Consider the following 18,334-nt stretch of genomic DNA (forward strand, 5'->3'; position numbering starts at 1 on the left):
TGGTAAGATACAAATGAGCCGAATCGAGCCAAGCAGCAAGCTGCTTGAGCTTGGCTCGATACATATATGATTTGCTCCAACTGGTTTGAGCTTGTTTAAGCCGAGCCCTTAACAACCCAAGCCGAGCTTCTCTGCTGATCTTGCAATTGGCTCTTTTTCAATCTTTTAACCAAGTCAAGCTTGGATCCGGTCGTTAGTATCTTTGTTCGTTTGCAGCCCACGACGACATCTAGTGCAGAGCTTGATATATATATATATATATATATATATATATATGTGTATGGTCCATTTCCTATCAGTTTTTAATTTTTCTATTTTTTTTGGTTAATTTATATTCTCCCATGCCCAGCGTAACTGGTTGACATGACTGCATGCCAGGGTGGCGGATTCACACGGAAGAAAGAAGTGGGGGTGCGAATATCATCGTCGGCATGATCGAACCGAGCCTCTCTCTCCACCCTTTTTCCGCTTAAAATAGGAGACGGTGAAAACGAATCTGGCAAATGACGGAAAAACTCACCCTCTCCCCTCCTTTCTCCGATTGAAAGCCAAAATCCCCCCACCCCCTTCTTTTGAAGGTCTCGAGCGTGGAGCGCCGGCGAGATTGCCTTCGGCGGCGGCGGCGGCGAAGCAGAAGGTGAAGGTGAGCGGCCGCATCCCCTTCTTTCCCTTTTGCATTTCTCGCCATCGTTTCGTTTCGTTTCGATCTCTCCTTAATCCGGAACAAATTCGATCGGATCCATTATTAATAGGCCCCTTCTCTTATCTACATATTCAATCTTTGGTGTTCAATTGTTTTGCCTTGGTCAATTGGTGCGGGAAGCCGATTGTTAGGGTTCCGTCTCGCTTGTATATGAATTTTAGCCGCGAAATTGCTGTAAAGGTATGGTTTTGAGACGTAGCAGGATTTTCATTTTTATGGTTTTGGGTGATTCTAGGGCTTTGTTTTCGTTTGGTTTATATTTTTTTCCCTGAATTTTTGACTGGGGAAATGGTTTAGCTGGACGTTAAGGTGTTTTCTCGTTTATTTGAATGGTAACCTTGAAATCGTTATCAAAGATGATCTTCGGGGGTGTCGAGCACTCTTCCTGATGATTTCATTGGATATTTAGGGTCTCTGGTTGGTCTTACTATAAATTGATGGGATTTTGTTGTTTTTTTTTTCTTTTAAATTTTGAATGGCAAGCAGTTTACTTGCATGCCGGTATATGGAATTTCTGGTAAAATTAGCTACGCGTTGACATTGGAATTATGGTTGTGGTTGGAATTTTGTGAGGGTGTTAGCATGGTAAAGTAGGGTTTTAGTCCCTTTGCTGTTGGGAGGGGTTCTTGAAAATTTTGATGTCTGTATCCAGATCTGCTGGTTTGTAGGGTGCTGCCGTTCATTTTGTATTATATGAGATTTTGTTCTTATTGGCCTTTTGGCATTTTATGGTATTCGTGGCTGTTGTAGTGATAATCTGATTTACAAGTCATTGTTTCATTCAAACTTTGATATATATATGAATTGAAATTTGATGAACGTAAGTGGTGGTCAATCAAGGATATGAGATAGGTATGTGCAACTGAAATTTGAGAAGATTTAAATGTTCATTTACAAACACCAAAGTCTTTTATTCTGTGCAAGGTTGATGGAGGACTCTAATTATTTGGAATTCTGATTTTAATGTTTTATTGTGATATGAGATAAGATGGTTTGTCTTATATAATAAGGATCCTTAATTAATTGCTTCCTCTTTTTTCTTTAATGAGAGAGAGAGGGAGGGAGAGAGAGGGAGAAGATCCACCAATTACCGAGCTCCAAGAAATTGGGGCTGCTCCACACAAAGCTCGAATCTTGAACCTCCCCCTAGATACAAAGGTGTGGCTACTTCAACGAATTCTGATTTCAAAGTTTATTTACTTTAGGGCTTTATGCTTTGACTGATAGAAACTTTTTTCAGACGCATTACTGAACACTCCGACATATATAGCATAATGCAATAAGGGAAAAGGCAAACTATGATATTCATCTAGGAAGATAATCTCCAGAACTAATGGCCTCAACTGGAAATTAAGCACTCAGATTTTAGAACTTTGCACATAACCCCTAATTTTATCTTTTCTATGTATTTCGAGCATGAAATAAAGACAAGGCATATCATTTTTAACCCATAGGCCTTGACGCACCAAAATAAGACATGATGCTTTGGAGAAGCTTATCTTTTCAGCTTATTTTGACAACAAGAGTTGCTCTTGGTTCTCGTATTTCAATGATAGTTTGCAAATTTGTGGGACAAATTTGATTGTCAATTCCTCCTGGTTATATATGTGGACTACCACATCATACTTTTTCCATTTGTAGGATGTATTTTCAAGTGGCTGCGTGCATATAGACACACACATGGAGAGAGAAAGAGTGCAAATATTTGGAAGTGGGATCAGGAGTGGTTGAGGATAAAGAATGAGCATTGGAGGGTTCTAGTGGGATGGTGATGGGGGAGCAAGCATGTGGAAAGCATTGCAAAGATGATCTATAAAGTTTCCATGATCTAAAACTACTTCCTTAAGCCTGTTACACTATTTCAACCCGTTGACTTCAAAAATCAGCTTTCTTAAGTTGTGTACTTTAGAGATTTTTAGATGAATGACATTCAACGATTCACAACATAGACAAGTGCATTGTTCTATAGGCCTTTCCATGGTATCATAATGAGAGTTAGAGAGGGAGCAAAGGAGAAGAACTGCTCGCGAAACATTTTTTTGCAAGCATTAAAAAGGTGCAAGATGTGGAGAGCATGGGAATTGTTGTTTAATAATAGAAGTGTGAGAAAAAATTATAATTTTGCATCAATATATCCAATAGATATTAAAAAAGGTAACACTAACACTTATATGAAGGAACAATTTCGATGCTTCGCTGAAGTAGTCAGATCTTTACCCTTATAACTAAGCATCTGAATTGTAGAAATGGATGTTGGGGAACTTGGAGCTTTCCACTATAAAACTTGATCTTGTATGGTTTTTTTAGTCTAGTAATTTAAGGATTGTTTCCCGTGTCATTAATAACCTACAACGATGTGATTGTATATTGATCATGGTAGATGGTACCAGATTGGGTAATGCATAATATGAGGATGATTGCAAATCTAATATATATAATATAAAACAGAGGCCTCTCAATGGAGAAGCCTTCATGTGACACGTGGAGTATTAGAAAAAAGAGAAAAAAATCACGTGTTGGTCGGGAGCAAACGCATCAGAAAAAAGTTGGAAGGAGGTGGGTGAGGGCTCGGTGAGGCCGTTGATGGAGACACGCTCCATCCATCGTTTTTCATCGGCAGAAGTGGGGATAATGACGGCGGAGGCATCCGCGGAGGCAGTGATAATGGCAATGGACGCGTCAACGGAGGCAGAGATGACGGTGGTGGATGACAACAGTGGTGGAGGTGTTGGTGGAGGTGAAAGGTTTCCGACAACGAAAAAGCCATCGGAAGGGTTTCCGACAGCTTATTTGGGAGCGTGGTGGGCGATCCGCGACGATCGGAGGAGAGGAGAGGGGAGGAGAGGATGGACGGACCCGCCAATGCCAGCGAAGTGGATAGGGTAGGGGGAGAGGTTCTCGAGGGAGGCCATGAGGCGAGAAGCGATGGAATACCTGGAGACCTCGCCAGCGACGAGCAAGGCCCTGAGCTCGCCATCTCAGGCAGCCATGTCGATGACTGCGTGGGATAACAAAGGTCGCGTCACCGTCTGGGTCATCCTCCATGGCCTAAACCTGTGATTGCCGTGCCTCGCGGCCTCGATCGCTCTCAATAGCATCATCTACTGCTTTGTAGTAAATCCTCGGATTTGTGAGGAGAAAATCCTTGCAGGGTTTAAGACATTGATCGTCTTGTGCTTCTCTCGGCCTCACATATAAAATACATGTCCCTCCGTCTGCCATGCGTGAAGAAAAAAAACAAAAAAAAAAGGCTAGAGCTCCCATCGTTTCGGTTCAATCCTTCTGGAGTGTGGCATTTGGTAAATGGACGAGGGAAGGGTGAAGAGGGTTTGGAGGTGTCAAATATGAGAAGTCCTCATATAAGTTGCTATGCGTATGAAGTGGATGGATGCAATTGTTTTATGAAAACCTTGGATGGTAGATCTTTCTTCCGCATAAAAATTGTATGAAAATGTCAAATTGAAATACACAGTAAGAGAGGGGGGTATGGCTTTAGCTTTTTAGCATTCCCCCGTGCCCTTCACTTCACCTCTCTTTTTCCATGCGATGAAGTGACGAGATCACATGGATCGTAAAGCACAAAAAAAAAATTTTGAACCCCATGCACTGTGCACGAGTCATATTTTTCTTCTTACAAAAAGATGATAATTCTATTATTCCTTTAGAAATTAAAAAAGTTATAGAAAAAAATTAAATCTTCTAAATTAAAGTTGATGAATACAATCTCAAAGGAGGACTAAGCTACATTGTTCTTAAAATAGTTTCGAATGATGCATGCAACGAATCAGAAGACGAGAAATCAAGAAAAATCTATTATGAGTGATGTATTTTTATTCTTTTACATATGGATGATTATATTTATATATTTTATTCTAATAATTGATAACTAAATCTCTTTTTACAGATTGAAGTATATGAGGATGAAATTCCTATTATTGAGACGACTATGAAGAAAAGAGATGTGCATGGGATGCAAATAGATGGTCGTATTCTACTTAATGATGAGGATTTTGACACAACTGATATTGAAAATATTGATTCAAGAAATGATTGCTCTATGAACAAAAGATAGAAATGATTATGTTACTTCTTACTATTATGTTATTTAAACAATCTGATTTTATATTTTTATTTAGAACATTTGATATCATCTATGATGTCTTTTATATTATGTTGAATTTTTAATTTAAAAAAATATTATTTCAAGAAATAATTACATGTCATGCATCGCACGGGGTTCTAAGCTAGTTTGAGAACAATTACGAAAGTTCAAGCCAAGCTGCCACCTTTGCACAAAACAAGTTGGTGTGGTTCAGCGCTTGATGAATGGAACCATATTCTTTCCCCCTAGTATATGCTCAATGGTCACGCAACTAATGATTTGTCAAATGCCAACAAAATGCTTTTCATCTCTTCCTTATGGGTTGGAAGTTAGGAGAGAAATCACTTCGTTTCTTGAAGTTCAGCACTTGATAGTGTAACCCTATTGTTTCCCCCTAGAATATGTTCAATGGTTGGGCAACTAACCATTTGCCAAGTGCCAGCAAAATGTTTTTCCTCTCTTCCTTATGGGTACAAATTTTGGAGAAATCACTTCTTTTCTTGAACTCAGAATAAGAGATTTACATGCTTTGTAAAGAATAAAGAAAGCGATAAAAATTGCTTAAAAGAAACGATTATTTTGATCAAGAAAATACCTTATAAGGATTCCACTGAAGGCTAAAGTGGTGAATGGTTCAGGAATTATGGAAGGTCATTGATGTCATGGTTAAAAACAATCAAGAATGGCAAATTGTTATCAGTTTGTAGCTCATCAGAAAATTTATGCATGGAAAGATCAGACTTATAGGTAACATCTCTTTATCAGGTTTGTGACAAATCCAGCTTATAGTTGCTTGAGCCTTGAACCAGCCGTGGATGGGCAAGTGGATTGGGCAGAAAAAGCTGGGAAGCGGATGCCTAAGAACTTCTCAATATGGGAGAGTCTAGGAAGTCTTTGCATAGAATAATGGTGCAAAACCAGCCAAACAACTAAACCTGCATCTACTAGCTTTATTAGTAGAAAATGTTACTAACAATTAGGAAATCAAACTATAACAACTGAATTTCAAAGACAATAAATTCACTGAGGATGCCAACGCATAGTTCACTATATAAATGCTCAGGCAAATAACAGCAAGTAGATACACTATCCGATACATTATAAATGTATATAATTTACTTGATATTGGTTGTCTAAGAGAAATTATGTCTTAGTTCTCAACTCTTTTTTGATAGATGGGAAATTACTCTTCACTAGATGATGTTTACCATTTAGTTTGGTGAAACTAAGCATACATGGCCATCAATTTTGTGAGGCTTTTGATTGTACATTTTATGACAATTTTTTGGTCATTTGCCCCAGATTCATTTCACTTTCCAGTTTTGTGTGTGTAGCTGAATCCATGTCATCATACATGAATTACAAAAATTAATTTACTTCTTTGGGTGTACTAAATTACTCAAATTTTGCTGAGCAGATGTCATTTTTGTAAGAATTTCCTGGAGGTGGAAGTTCATATTTTGTTCCAAGAGGGAGTTACAAGTTTCTATACAGATGCATGACTATTTTGAAGTATACTCATGCTTCTGCTTTTGCAACAGGTGTAATGGAGATATCATTGCTGAAGACACTGCTCAGTAGCATTGCACGCTTCGATCTTTTGTCATCTAGCAACTCTATAAAATCCGAGCTGGTCCAAAGATACTTCCAAAAAATTGATGAAATCTTGGAGCTTTTGAAACCTGTGCTTGATCAAGTTGTTGCTTCTGAGATATCATCAGATGGGAAACTAATTAAACTGGTGGAAGAACTTGATGGTGTTGTCAATGAAGCTAGGGAACGCATTGGGAGCTGGCACCCTATCATGAGTAAAGTTTATTTTGTATGTCACCTTGACCTGGTTTTGGAAACTTTGCCTATGTTTTCTGGAAGAAATCATTTGCTTCTGTTATTAAAAAATGTGTCTTACAAATAACATTTTGGACTATTCTTTTTTTGATGTCTCTCTTTGCATGGAAGGTAAGTTTTATGCGCATAATAAGCTAATTTCTTCATTGTATTTGTCCAGAAATGATTCATTTAATGCTATTGTTGTCACCATTGAACTGGAAATGCTTTTTCCTCGATTACATTCGGTGAAATTTTTAGCAGATTCTGTCCCCAGGTTTTAGTTTTGATTCATATCAACTCCAACCTTGGCATTTCTGCAGCAAGGTTGGAGATGTAAAATATTTAGTTGGTTGATTTGGATCTCGCTATTTATGAATGCCTTCTTCCACTAAACAAAGCTAACAGCATTATAACTTGCTAGATATCAATTTTAACTTGCAAGAGGACACTACTGGATTGCATATTTAACCTCTGGATTGGAGAGTTAGCTATTTAAACTTGAGCTGGAAGAATGTGGAACTTGATTACAGAGTAATTTTTGAAGCAATTCATTTTTGCTAAATAAAATATTAAAACATGAGAAACACCTTCCGCGGTAATGTAAAGATTGTTAAAACTTCTAAGGTCATTAAGGACTGAAGGTTATATGTGCACTTTTTGTTTTTTTGCTGGTGTTTTGGAGAGAGACTTCTTGCTTTTAAATTCAACTATTTATATACTTTTTCTCCATAAGTGATATATGATGTCAAGTTAATTTATCAGTAATGTCAATGCTTTTCGTTTCATGCATTAATAATGCATCACCATCTATTGGCTTTCTTATGCTAAATTCAATAAGATACATGTGGAATGAGCACATTGCTTTGGTAATGCCCAAGGAATCATGCATGCTGTTATTTTCTGACTGGAATTTTAATTGTTCTTCCCAGGTTTTGCAGATTGAATCCATAATAACAAATATTCAGAAATATGCTATTGAAGTATGCCAACTGCTTAATTCTCTGCTTCCATCTGAGATAGTTACTTCTACGTCAACATCTATTGAGGTAATGAGGCACATATGAAGCCTGAACTGCTCTTTATTCTTCCATCTCATCATGATAATTTAGCTCTTTTGTCTGTATTTTGACTGAGTTTCTTTGGACAAACCATTTCACCATTGTGTACAGAAAACTCAGCACATGCATTATGAACAGATATCAGATGTCATCAAAGAGACCATAAGAGATCAGAAGGAGAAAACTATTCCTAGGCCTGAGCAGTTGAATAAAATTTCAAACTTCTTGAGCTTGTCATCTAATCAAGAATTGCTGATGGAGGCTGTTGCCCTTGAGAAGCTTAAAGTAAAGGTTGGCCATGGTGAAAACCAAGTAGAACAGATTGATCAAATGATTGCACTTGTCACTCATATGCATGAGTGCCTGGTTAAAATAAAACAGGTGCACAGCATTAATGGGGTGCCAATTCCTGCCGATTTTTGCTGCCCACTTTCCCTAGAACTGATGTCTGACCCGGTGATTGTGGCTTCTGGCCAAACATACGAGCGTGCTTTTATTAGAAAGTGGCTTGATCAAGGTTTCAATGTTTGCCCCAAAACGCGGCAAACACTCGGGCACACTAATTTGATTCCCAACTACACAGTCAAGGCATTAATCGCCAACTGGTGCGAATCAAATGACATCAAGCTTCCGGATCCCATAAAATCCATGAATATGAATCTGCCTTCATCTTTTCTTAGCCCCATTGATTCAAGTGGTAATGATTGCCATGTTCCTCATTCTGGTCATTCTCCAAGGGCTAGCCATCCAAGATCACCAGAGTCTAATAGGAGTATGGTAAGTTCACATAAGGATTCACATTCATCCAATGGAGTCCTCAAAGAAAGTTATCTGCATGAGAAGCCTTTGTCTTCTCAACATAGTTCCATACCTGTGGAATCATCTTTGCAAATTGCAAATGGGTGTGATGCAAATGTTGCAAGATTGTCATCTAGCATGGGAGAGATACATGTTGATTCTGGTGGCCAAACTGCCAACGAAGCAAAACAGGATTCTCAAGCCTCCATGGTTGATGAGCAGTTACAGGGCCATAACCGAAGTGTCTCAGCCTCAAGTGCTGTTTCGAGTAATGATTATCTTCAAGGTACCGGAGATGCAAATGTGGTGTCACGAGTTTCCAGTGATCTTACACATTACAGCAGTGATGCCTCAGGAGAAGTTACACGAGAGACTCCGGTTTCCTCCACTCCACAGAGAGAACCTGAATTCCCTCAAAGGTTGGGTGAGGCTCGTTCTAGAAGCCAAAACATTTCTCGACGGCCATCTGTCCCTAGGATCATAACTTCTTCATCTATGGATTCCAGGCCTGACCTATCAGGTGTTGAGACCCAGGTTCGAAAATTGATTGGGGATTTGAAAAGTGATTCAGTTGATGTGCAGAGATCTGCTACAGAAGAGCTGCGTCTTCTTGCTAAACACAACATGGAAAATAGAATTGTTATTGCAAACTGTGGAGCTATAAGCTCGTTAGTTGATCTGCTTCGTTCAACGGACCCTAAGACTCAGGAGAATGCTGTAACAGCACTTCTGAACTTATCGATCAATGACAACAACAAGACTGCCATTGCAAATGCTGGTGCCATTGATCCTCTTATTCATGTTCTTGAGACAGGGAATCCTGAAGCAAGAGAGAACTCAGCTGCAACCTTATTTAGCCTTTCAGTAATAGAAGAAAGTAAGGTTAGGATTGGACGGTCTGGTGCTATCAAACCTCTAGTTGAATTATTAGGAAATGGGACTCCTCGGGGAAAGAAAGATGCTGCAACAGCATTGTTTAATTTATCGATATTTCACGAGCACAAGGGTCGTATAGTGCAGGCTGGGGCCGTAAAGCACTTAGTGGAGCTGATGGACCCAGCTGCTGGTATGGTTGATAAGGCTGTGGCTGTTTTGGCAAACCTTGCTACTATACCGGAAGGGAGGGCTGCAATTGGTCATTCAGGTGGGATCCCTGTACTTGTGGAGGTTGTTGAATTGGGTTCTGCAAGAGGGAAAGAAAATGCTGCGGCAGCTTTGCTTCAACTCTGTACAAATAGCAATAGATTTTGCACTCAAGTGCTTCAAGAAGGTGCCGTGCCACCATTAGTAGCATTATCACAGTCAGGGACACCACGAGCTAAAGAAAAGGTATTGTCATTTCATCACAATTTATTTTTTTGTGTATGTACATGAGCATGTCTTATGTTTTTCGGTAGGCCCCTCTTCTGTTTATATTTTCAAAGTTTTCCTGGTTTTAGATTTATGAATCAGATATTAGTTTTCATATATGAGTTCTTCAAATATTCAACCAGATGTAAGTGGCAGTATTCTCACTGTTCTATGATCTCTTTGATTAATGCAGCCTGTATTTTTTTTTTTAATGTCTTCCAATTTCCCTTCGCCCTTTATTTCCATACTTCTTGTATAGAAGTTTCTGGGAATTCATAAGTGGCATAAAAGTATTGGAGTCTTCTATTCTTTGATTATTCCAACTTTCCATTAGGTTTTAATATATATTTGGATAGCTCTTTGGAACCATTGTTACTTATGATCTATATTTTTGATATATATATTTTCTTAGTTTTGTTTGGCATACTTTTAAAGGCAATCCGGTTAAAGATATATCATTATTGCTTATGAATAAATGATTGTAGAGCTTTTGCTCTTAAAACAAGAGGAATCTTAGAAAGACATACCACTTCTATTCTTTAATTTAGTGACAGAGTTTTATTGTTGAACTATATCAAAATTAAGCTATCAAATGGCACATGCACTGCAGGTGCATAAGTTTCCTAATATATCAAATTTTGTGCATTGGCTGTGAGGCAATATGCTTTTGATAAGAGAGTGAGGTTTAATAAAGATGGTAAGATTATGTTTGTTCTTTAGAAGCCACTGGAAAGGACACCCATAGGACTGAACTAGAGGAACCAGATATTTACTACCTTTATTTCAGATGACTGAAGTAGCAAGCACTGAAATTGCTGTCAAATGAGAAGAAAATTTAGGAAAATTAGGAGTTGATTTTATTTTGTTAACAAAATTTATTTAGTGAGAACTTGAAATAAGGAAAATATAGTATTTGTATTTTGTAAGAAGAAAGGTTGTTTCCGAAATTGGGTGGATTGCCTTAGAGGACATAGGGGTAAAATATGAAGATATAGGTAAGGGTGATTGAATATTGATGTTGAAGGCATGGAATAGGGCATCATGTTGTGCTTATATCAGCGTGGGTATGTATGTCAGTCCATATAGGCTCATGCTAGTATGTGTTAGTGTACCATGCATTGGCGAGAGTCCATTTTAGCTGCCACAACCCATATACATTAGTGGGCAAGTGACCACCAAAATTCAGCACTGCATGTCCATACCATGTGAAGCTATGTTTGCATGGGCACAACAAATAGTAATTTAATCCTTGATTGAAATATGACAATAATGGTCAAGGATTTATTCTTTCATCTTTTCATCAGGAAAGTATGTTATGGTAACCGGTGAAAAATTTAGTGACAAGAATCTGCATATGGTTTTTCTTAACCTGGAAAGCATATATCTCAAGGATTAAATTCCACCAGTTCAGTATGGTACCATAAGCACTATACCATTACGACAGACAAATGATGCTGGTATGCGTGCAGAAACTGATTCCCTCTTGAATGGTCCATACTGGTTGTGTACCTTCAATCTGTGCCAACCAAGTTGCATACTGGTTGCTTCTCGATATTATTGATGCTAGCTATCTTGGCGCATCCTTACTGTACCGGTACTGTACTGTTCCAGGACAAAATCAGTATGGGGCTAGGCATAGAACCCTTGATATATAATATATTTTGTTGTGGTTGGTTGATCTCCAAGAAAGGTGATGTTTGTGGATTAAAGATGTGCCTCATCCCAACAACCCTTTCGCCTCTTCGACCAAGGATCTAAAAATGATGTGTCAGTGCCATGCTTTCCAGTTTGTCATGGATGTATTATTTTATTTTGTGATATGTATTGCCAGTGATTGGAACGGACTGCATGGTGGTATCCCCAGTAGAAGTACATGGCTAGCACCATACTAGTGCTGTGTTCCAGTAAGATGCTAACATATGTACCTTGCCATGCTAACCTGCACTTTTTTTTTTAATGGCCTGCATGGTTGTTGGAACTCCCTGTCTGGATGATAAGGGTTGATATTGAAAGAGACGAAGAGGAGTTTAAGAGAATTGATTGGTTGGTTTGTTCTTTTCCAACAAAATTTCTCAGATATAACAGATTCCTTTCCAAGGTGATTTGCTTTATCCAAAAAAGATAGGGATTTGGTGTTGATGGGCTGCAATATTGCTGTGAAACTTTCATTTGTCCGCAAGATTGTCTACATCGTATATTGCACCGATATGCATATTGTGGTGGATGTTATTTGCAAGGGATATGATGTCAGTTTATGATTAGATTGTTAAGTGTTACGTAATTAAAGTTTTCAGCAGCTGAATAACTGTTTGGCTGGGATTTTGAAATATAGTGTAGGCCATAGGGATCTCATAGATCTTAGTTTTTTGTTTTTTAAAAAAAATTCTTTCAGTGTGGAGTGTAGGAATAATAACATCCTAGTCAAATACACGTATGGATTTTGATTGGTAGCCTTGAGAAATGCTGTTCTTATTTTTGGAAAGGCCTTAGTAATAGTGAAATGGGAGTTGAATGAGTATTTAGTGATCTGAAGGGTCTGACAAGGAATACATGTAGACCCGCATACAAAGATGTAAAATCTGGAAATGGATTTAAATACTTTCATCTTCCTCTTTCTGAATACACTATCCTTGTTGTTTCTCTGATATTATGTAAAGACCAAGTCTGACAAATTGCTTTAGATTCAGTTTGTGTTTCCTCAATAGGAGAAATTCAATGCAGCATTAGATTCTTATCCTTCAGTAATCTGCTCATATAGTCATTTAATAGAATATCACGGATAAAGGAAATCATTTAATCTTCTCATATAGTCATTTAATAGAATATCACAGATAAAGGAAATCACAGAGAAGACATAAAATATATCCAGAGATGGAAGCATAAGAAGAAAGGTAGGAAGAAGAGAGGGAAGAGACAGAAGAAAAGATGGTGCATGCTGTATGTCCCTTTTCTTTAATGGATAAGTAAAGTGGCCATTCATAGTGCCTGAATGACAAAGGTTCCATTTTACGTCAGATAATGTCTATGTTAAAGCTGTTACGTTCATCTTTGGGCTATAAAGTATGACCGAAGTTCTTCTTTTAGGCCCAGATACATATTGAAAAATATATTACCAGGAAGGTGTCATTGGATTTAATTTCCATGTTACATCCTTGTCCTTACAGAATTATTAGCTAAAGAAAGGCTGCAAGTTACACATTGACATGTTGATCATTTGTTCAAGGTGAAGTTTTTTATTGGAAAGGATTTTGCTGATAATGTAGATTGCGATGCTGAAGGTATAATATCTTATCACATACAAAGTTCATGGCATTACCGCACATGCAGATTCTTTAGTGGAAATAGATCACCTGGACTTTTGTCGTGGACTATGCAAATACTTAAGGGGGAAAAAGCTGAAAGAGGAGAAGGAAGACCATCAATTAATTTTTTAAAATCATTAGAAGAGCTTGCAGAAATTTAGATAGTGATTTTATTAGTAATAAATGAAAGGTGGTATATGAAAATGTGCCTGCTTTTTGCTGAAATTAGAGGCATCACTGTAAATGACATCCACTAGATTTGTTGCCTGAAAGTTAAGTTCTCACTTAATTTATTCGATATTTGAAGCTGTCCTTCCAAATCAGGCACAATATAGGATGTCCTGAAGGGCATTCAAAGGCAAGTTCTGCAACTTTTATAGAACTTGTGTTGGTGAGCTGATTTGACGGTGAGCATCATCTCATGCATTTTTGGTGCTTTCTAACTCCAAGCCAGGCTGTGCGATGCATGTGGATGGATTTGGTCAAGTGGTGACGAAGATCAAACCCCTATTTTTCTTTTTTATTCAGAGATGAAATGACATTTGACATGCTCAATGGTGCTCACATCATTTTTGTAATGCCTACACTGTCCAATTTGAATGAATGATTCAAAGATAGCTTTCATGACAACGAAGGTTTCTATTGATTGTTGTAATGCTTTATGACCTTGATGTGCTTAATTAGGTCATGAGACTCATTAACCAAGTGCTGAGGTCGGTACTCTACTTTGATTGTATTGAAATTTTGATGAGAGTGAAGCAGGGCATTGACAATGTCTGAAAGATGTTACAGATAAGATGATAATTAAAATTGTCTTCTTTGACTCTGTTATATTTGAGTCGATGAGAGGGGGCTTGTGGAGAAGTGTTACTAGTTGCGTTTCTTGACAGTTTAAAGGAAAACATTGTTTAGTGGCAATAAGATCTTGAGTCACCTGGTTCAGGACATTACCTAAAATAACAGTCCAAGGAGTTCAAGAAGGCAAGATGTATATAACAATGATTAGAATGTTGAGATAGATGTCAAATAACTTTTGAAAGGATGAATTAGAAAACCAATATATTAGGGTTAAAATCAAATGCACCGTCTTTACTTGTTTGTATGCTTTAATTAATAATATGCCAGCTTTATGATAAAGCAATAAATCTCATTTGATTGGTTTGGTAGTTCTCTAATCTTGCCTCTAATTTTATGCAATAAGTTTCACTTTCTTCTAGCTTTACCAGTTAGAGTGCTTACAGTTGCTCATAATCCCATGCACCAAGCTCCTCTCTCTCTATTGGTTCACAAGTCCACTAAAAAGGAAGGAAATTAAAAAATGCTAGAAATCCCCCTCTCTTTCTCAAACATGTCATAGGATCCTAGACAGTAGCGTAAAACAAGATGATGCAAAAACTCATAATTCCTACCTTGTTTCTTCTTCTTAGACTTGTTTGAAGTACAATGAATCTTTTGATTGAATAATTAATCAAAGAGAAGAAAGGATTTTTTTCAACCAGCTCAACTTGAATATATCAAAATAAAAGAATAAAAAACATTAAGAATTTTTTAAAGCAAGGTTCTAAGCCCTTTACATTCCGTAAAGATCATTAGAATTGTCATGTGGATCCTTTTTTTATGCTAGCGATGTTTGCCATTTCAAAATCCAGGACAAAGTTCTCTTCTAATTAAAAGAGGTTACCTTTTTTACTACATAGCTATTGACTAGTATAAATAATCATGAAAAAACTAAAATTTTACTTGAGCTAGTTCTCATCAATTTTGCTTTCTATTGTCACCAAATTCCATTTGTATTGGAAGATACACCCATTCAAAATCTTACCAAAATGGAAGCTTTTACTTTGACTAACCCATTTTGAGGTCTAAACATTGTCAAAACTCATGTTAGCAGGGTGTGATGAACCCTTGGGATGCAGTCACATTCTTATAGACCTTGAAAGGTTACTCAATTTCAAATAAAAAGTTCACTGAAATCAGACATTGTAGGGGGGAGTTATGGCCTCTGGAAGTTTTGATCCGTAATTCAGTCCCATGTGGTGAACTTTGCTCCCGAAACTTTATCTAGACCTGCCAAGGTAGCCAAAATGGTGCACAATAGGTTTGATGATCCTCCTGTATCAATTATATATGTTAATAACTCCATTTTGACCTTCAATTAAGCTTAGAATGTAATAAAAAAGTAAATGCTTTTTTATAATTACATAATCAAATTGGATCCATACTGCATGAAATTATTATGAGTTCTGCTAGTGAAATGCTTCGTAAGGAGAAGTTTACATTATGTTGTCCTACAAATCTCCATGGCAAATTATATTTTTTGAACAGAAAGTACATTATAGACAATTGGTTTTTAATGTTGCCCTGCTTCAGTAAAATCCTGGTTTTGTCTGGCCATGTTTAATGTGGGAATGTGGGTCTTGAGGAGGTGATAACAAAGAGAGTTTTTAAAAGGATGGAATAGAGGAGTAAGATCTGGGCAAACTGGATGGAATTGTATAAAAAGGTTCAGGAACTCCCGCATTGACAAAAGAGACAGACATCCCTTGATACATACGAACGTACGTATGTGTGTGTGTGTATAGAGAGAGAGAGAGAGAGAGAGGCATACTTCCATGCATATTCATTTGCTATCAAAGTGATGCATTTACTTCTTCTTTATTCAGAAGAAAACTTGCTATGAGTGTAAATTATCACTTGTTGTTCACGGCTATGCTTAGAATTCTTTTGGTTATTGAAGTAGAGGCTCAGAAATGAATAAAAGTTACATGGAAGAGGGAAAAAGTGCAAATTGGAAAATTCTTTGCAGAGTAGAAATTTTCAGTTTCATGGTTTTTAGACTTTTAGGAGATAATTGCTCAACCAAGCCCTAGTATTATATAATCATGATTTGTAATTTTAAAGTTCATGTAAAATCATGAAATGATGCATTCATCTGCATCCAAACTTATGCCATGCTGTTTTTGTTTATTGATGGATGTTTTTTTTATTTTAGAAGCTAGTTTGCTTTTTGCTTTGTTGGACTACTACTAAATGTTTCTGCCTTATGCTCAAAGGGAAATTTATGGATGGTTTACTTAAGTGGACCTTTGCATGTTGTATGGTAATAATCTATGTCACTGGGATGATTTTAGGATGAATTTTGAATTTGATACTTGTGCGAGGAAAATATTAAAATATATTAAGATTTTTACTGTCACAAATTGGATGTTATGGATTGAATTTGCTCTAAGCCATTGTAGCAACTAGGTTCTTATTATGAAACTGGCATGCAGTATCATCTGATGCACATTGGTTTAAAAAAACATAAGATTTTCAGTTTGCTTTGTTATTGCAATCAATTCATTTTAAAGAAACAGTCGGGAATAACTTAATGAAATGGAATAATATTGGAAAAAGTAACAGAACATTGAGAAAATTCTGGCTAAATATTTAGCCCTTTTTCCAGGGAAAAGTTCCCAAACTAACGAAAGGGTGTGAAAACAATTTCTGTTTTCAGTTGTTTATTTATTCCTTCCATCTGCATTTAAGTCTAATTAATTGATTAAATTAGTTGATGAAGACGCTAAGATGTGAATCTTGCCTTGTGTTTTGCAGGCACAGGCTCTTCTTAGCTATTTCCGAAATCAGCGGCATGGTAAGGCAGGGAGGGGATGATCCTGTCATGCGTATTACCAATCTATATTTGGCTTTTGGTTTTTATGTGCTTATCAGTTGGGTCTTATTTAACTGTCTTGCGCGGGACGTTGGTGTCATGAGTTTAAGTGTGCAACTGTTTTGAAGTTTTCTCACCTCGAGTAGATCAGATAATTGTTCAAGGGACGTTTCTCTTTGTAAGAAAGACTGATCTGTAAAGTGGTCCATTCGAAGTCCATCGATTCTTTGTTTGTCTGGATACTGCTGTATATGCCTTTTCCTATAATATATAATCTTTTCGTGCGGTCTGTAAACTTCGGCATCTATGGAACCTTGTCTCTTAAGCCTAATATGATTTTGACTCGCATGCAGGCTATCAGTGACAATTATTGGGAATAGCTTCTCGCTGCTTAGACTGCAGCAGAACTTTTGGGGGGTTCTTGATTGGGGTGGAATTAAGGTCCGGAAGGAATGAGGATGAATGACTTTCGTTCTAGCTTTTTTTGGTAGGAGGGGAGTTCTACTCCGATTTCAATTCCATCGAAGAATGGGAATGACCGAATTCCTCTAATGCCCATTCTAGAGTCTTTCCATCCCTCTAATGTCCATTCTGGAAGAATGGAAATGGCCGAATTCCTTTAATGCCCATTCTAGAGTCTTTCCATCCCTCTAATGCCCATTCTGGAAGAATGGGAATGGCCGAATTCCTCTAATGTCCATTCTAGAGTCTTTCCATCCCTCTAATGCCCATTCTGGAAGAATGGGAATGGCCGAATTTCTCTAATGCCCATTCTAGAGTCTTTCCATCCCTCTAATGCCCATTCTGGAGCCTTTCCTATGGATTCAAAGTCCATTTCAGCATTTAACAAATTAGTTTTTTAAAATATTTTTTATATTTAATTATTGTACAAAAAAAAATCTGTTGTCTTGCATTTGTCTCCAAAAAAAACCTTCATGGACTCCTCAAACCGAAAAAGCAAAAAAAATGAAAAACCCTAGCTTTTAGTGGATCTTGCATCCCTTTCCTCTTATTTTAGCGACTTTGCTCCGACGACCAAAGATAATCCACCCACTCCATATTAGTGCTCTAGCTGCCCCATCTCCATCAAGCCCCCATCTCTCCTATTCTCCACAAGGAAGGGCTTGCCCATGTTTATCTCCCATGACCTCCTCACCTCCAATCCATCTTCTGACTCCCATCTTCTTCACGTCAGTCCGGATCAGTGGTAAGTCTCTCCCTCTCTCTCGATCTCTTTATATATCTAGATAGACAAGAAAGGTGTTTGAGGAAATATCTATTTAACTCAATCAAAAAAATATTTGTTTTTTTACCTCAGTTAGAGATGTTTACATGGATCTAACTATATACGTGTTTTCAATTTTTTATTTTTAACCTATTCGTTCAATGTGTTTTGAATATGTTGATTTGTTGTAGCTTTAGTTAGAGTAGTGAAAATTAGGAGCCTATGGTAATATTTGTATGCATGTTTGCTTGTCTGTATGCATGTAGTATGGAGCTAAGCTGAATATCCCACCTCTAGGATCAAAGTGTAAATCC

The 18,334-nt window shown here is 37.4% G+C and overlaps 1 protein-coding gene across 4 annotated transcripts; it reads left to right on the forward strand.

Moving 5' to 3' along the window:
• Window positions 1–460: 460 nt before the first annotated feature.
• LOC105060825 (U-box domain-containing protein 4) lies at window positions 461–17,090 on the forward strand. Of its 4 annotated transcripts, XM_073256896.1 has the most exons (7): window positions 461–643; window positions 1,755–1,861; window positions 4,608–4,686; window positions 6,347–6,627; window positions 7,565–7,681; window positions 7,805–9,820; window positions 16,738–17,090. In XM_073256896.1, the coding sequence occupies exons 3-7, from the start codon at window positions 4,650–4,652 to the stop codon at window positions 16,795–16,797; spliced, it is 2,511 nt and encodes an 836-aa protein (XP_073112997.1). In that variant the 5' UTR covers window positions 461–643; window positions 1,755–1,861; window positions 4,608–4,649; the 3' UTR covers window positions 16,798–17,090. The 4 variants fall into 4 exon arrangements, with proteins under 4 accessions (XP_073112997.1, XP_010942967.1, XP_073112998.1 ...); XM_010944665.4 differs by lacking the exon at window positions 1,755–1,861; XM_073256897.1 differs by lacking the exon at window positions 4,608–4,686 and having other exon boundaries at window positions 462–643; window positions 1,753–1,861.
• The last annotated feature ends 1,244 nt before the right edge of the window (window positions 17,091–18,334 follow it).

The sequence above is a fragment of the Elaeis guineensis genome, chromosome 4 (genome assembly GCF_000442705.2).
Source record: "Elaeis guineensis isolate ETL-2024a chromosome 4, EG11, whole genome shotgun sequence".
Taxonomy (NCBI): domain Eukaryota; kingdom Viridiplantae; phylum Streptophyta; class Magnoliopsida; order Arecales; family Arecaceae; genus Elaeis; species Elaeis guineensis.

Bases quoted from the DNA above. Each gene is read 5' to 3' on its own strand.
- LOC105060825 (XM_073256896.1), top strand. From the start codon at position 4,650: ATGAAGAAAAGAGATGTGCATGGGATGCAAATAGATG. The intron at 6,628-7,564 runs GTATGTCACCTT...TGTTCTTCCCAG, and splicing joins TCATGAGTAAAGTTTATTTT to GTTTTGCAGATTGAATCCAT. The intron at 7,682-7,804 runs GTAATGAGGCAC...CATTGTGTACAG, and splicing joins CTACGTCAACATCTATTGAG to AAAACTCAGCACATGCATTA.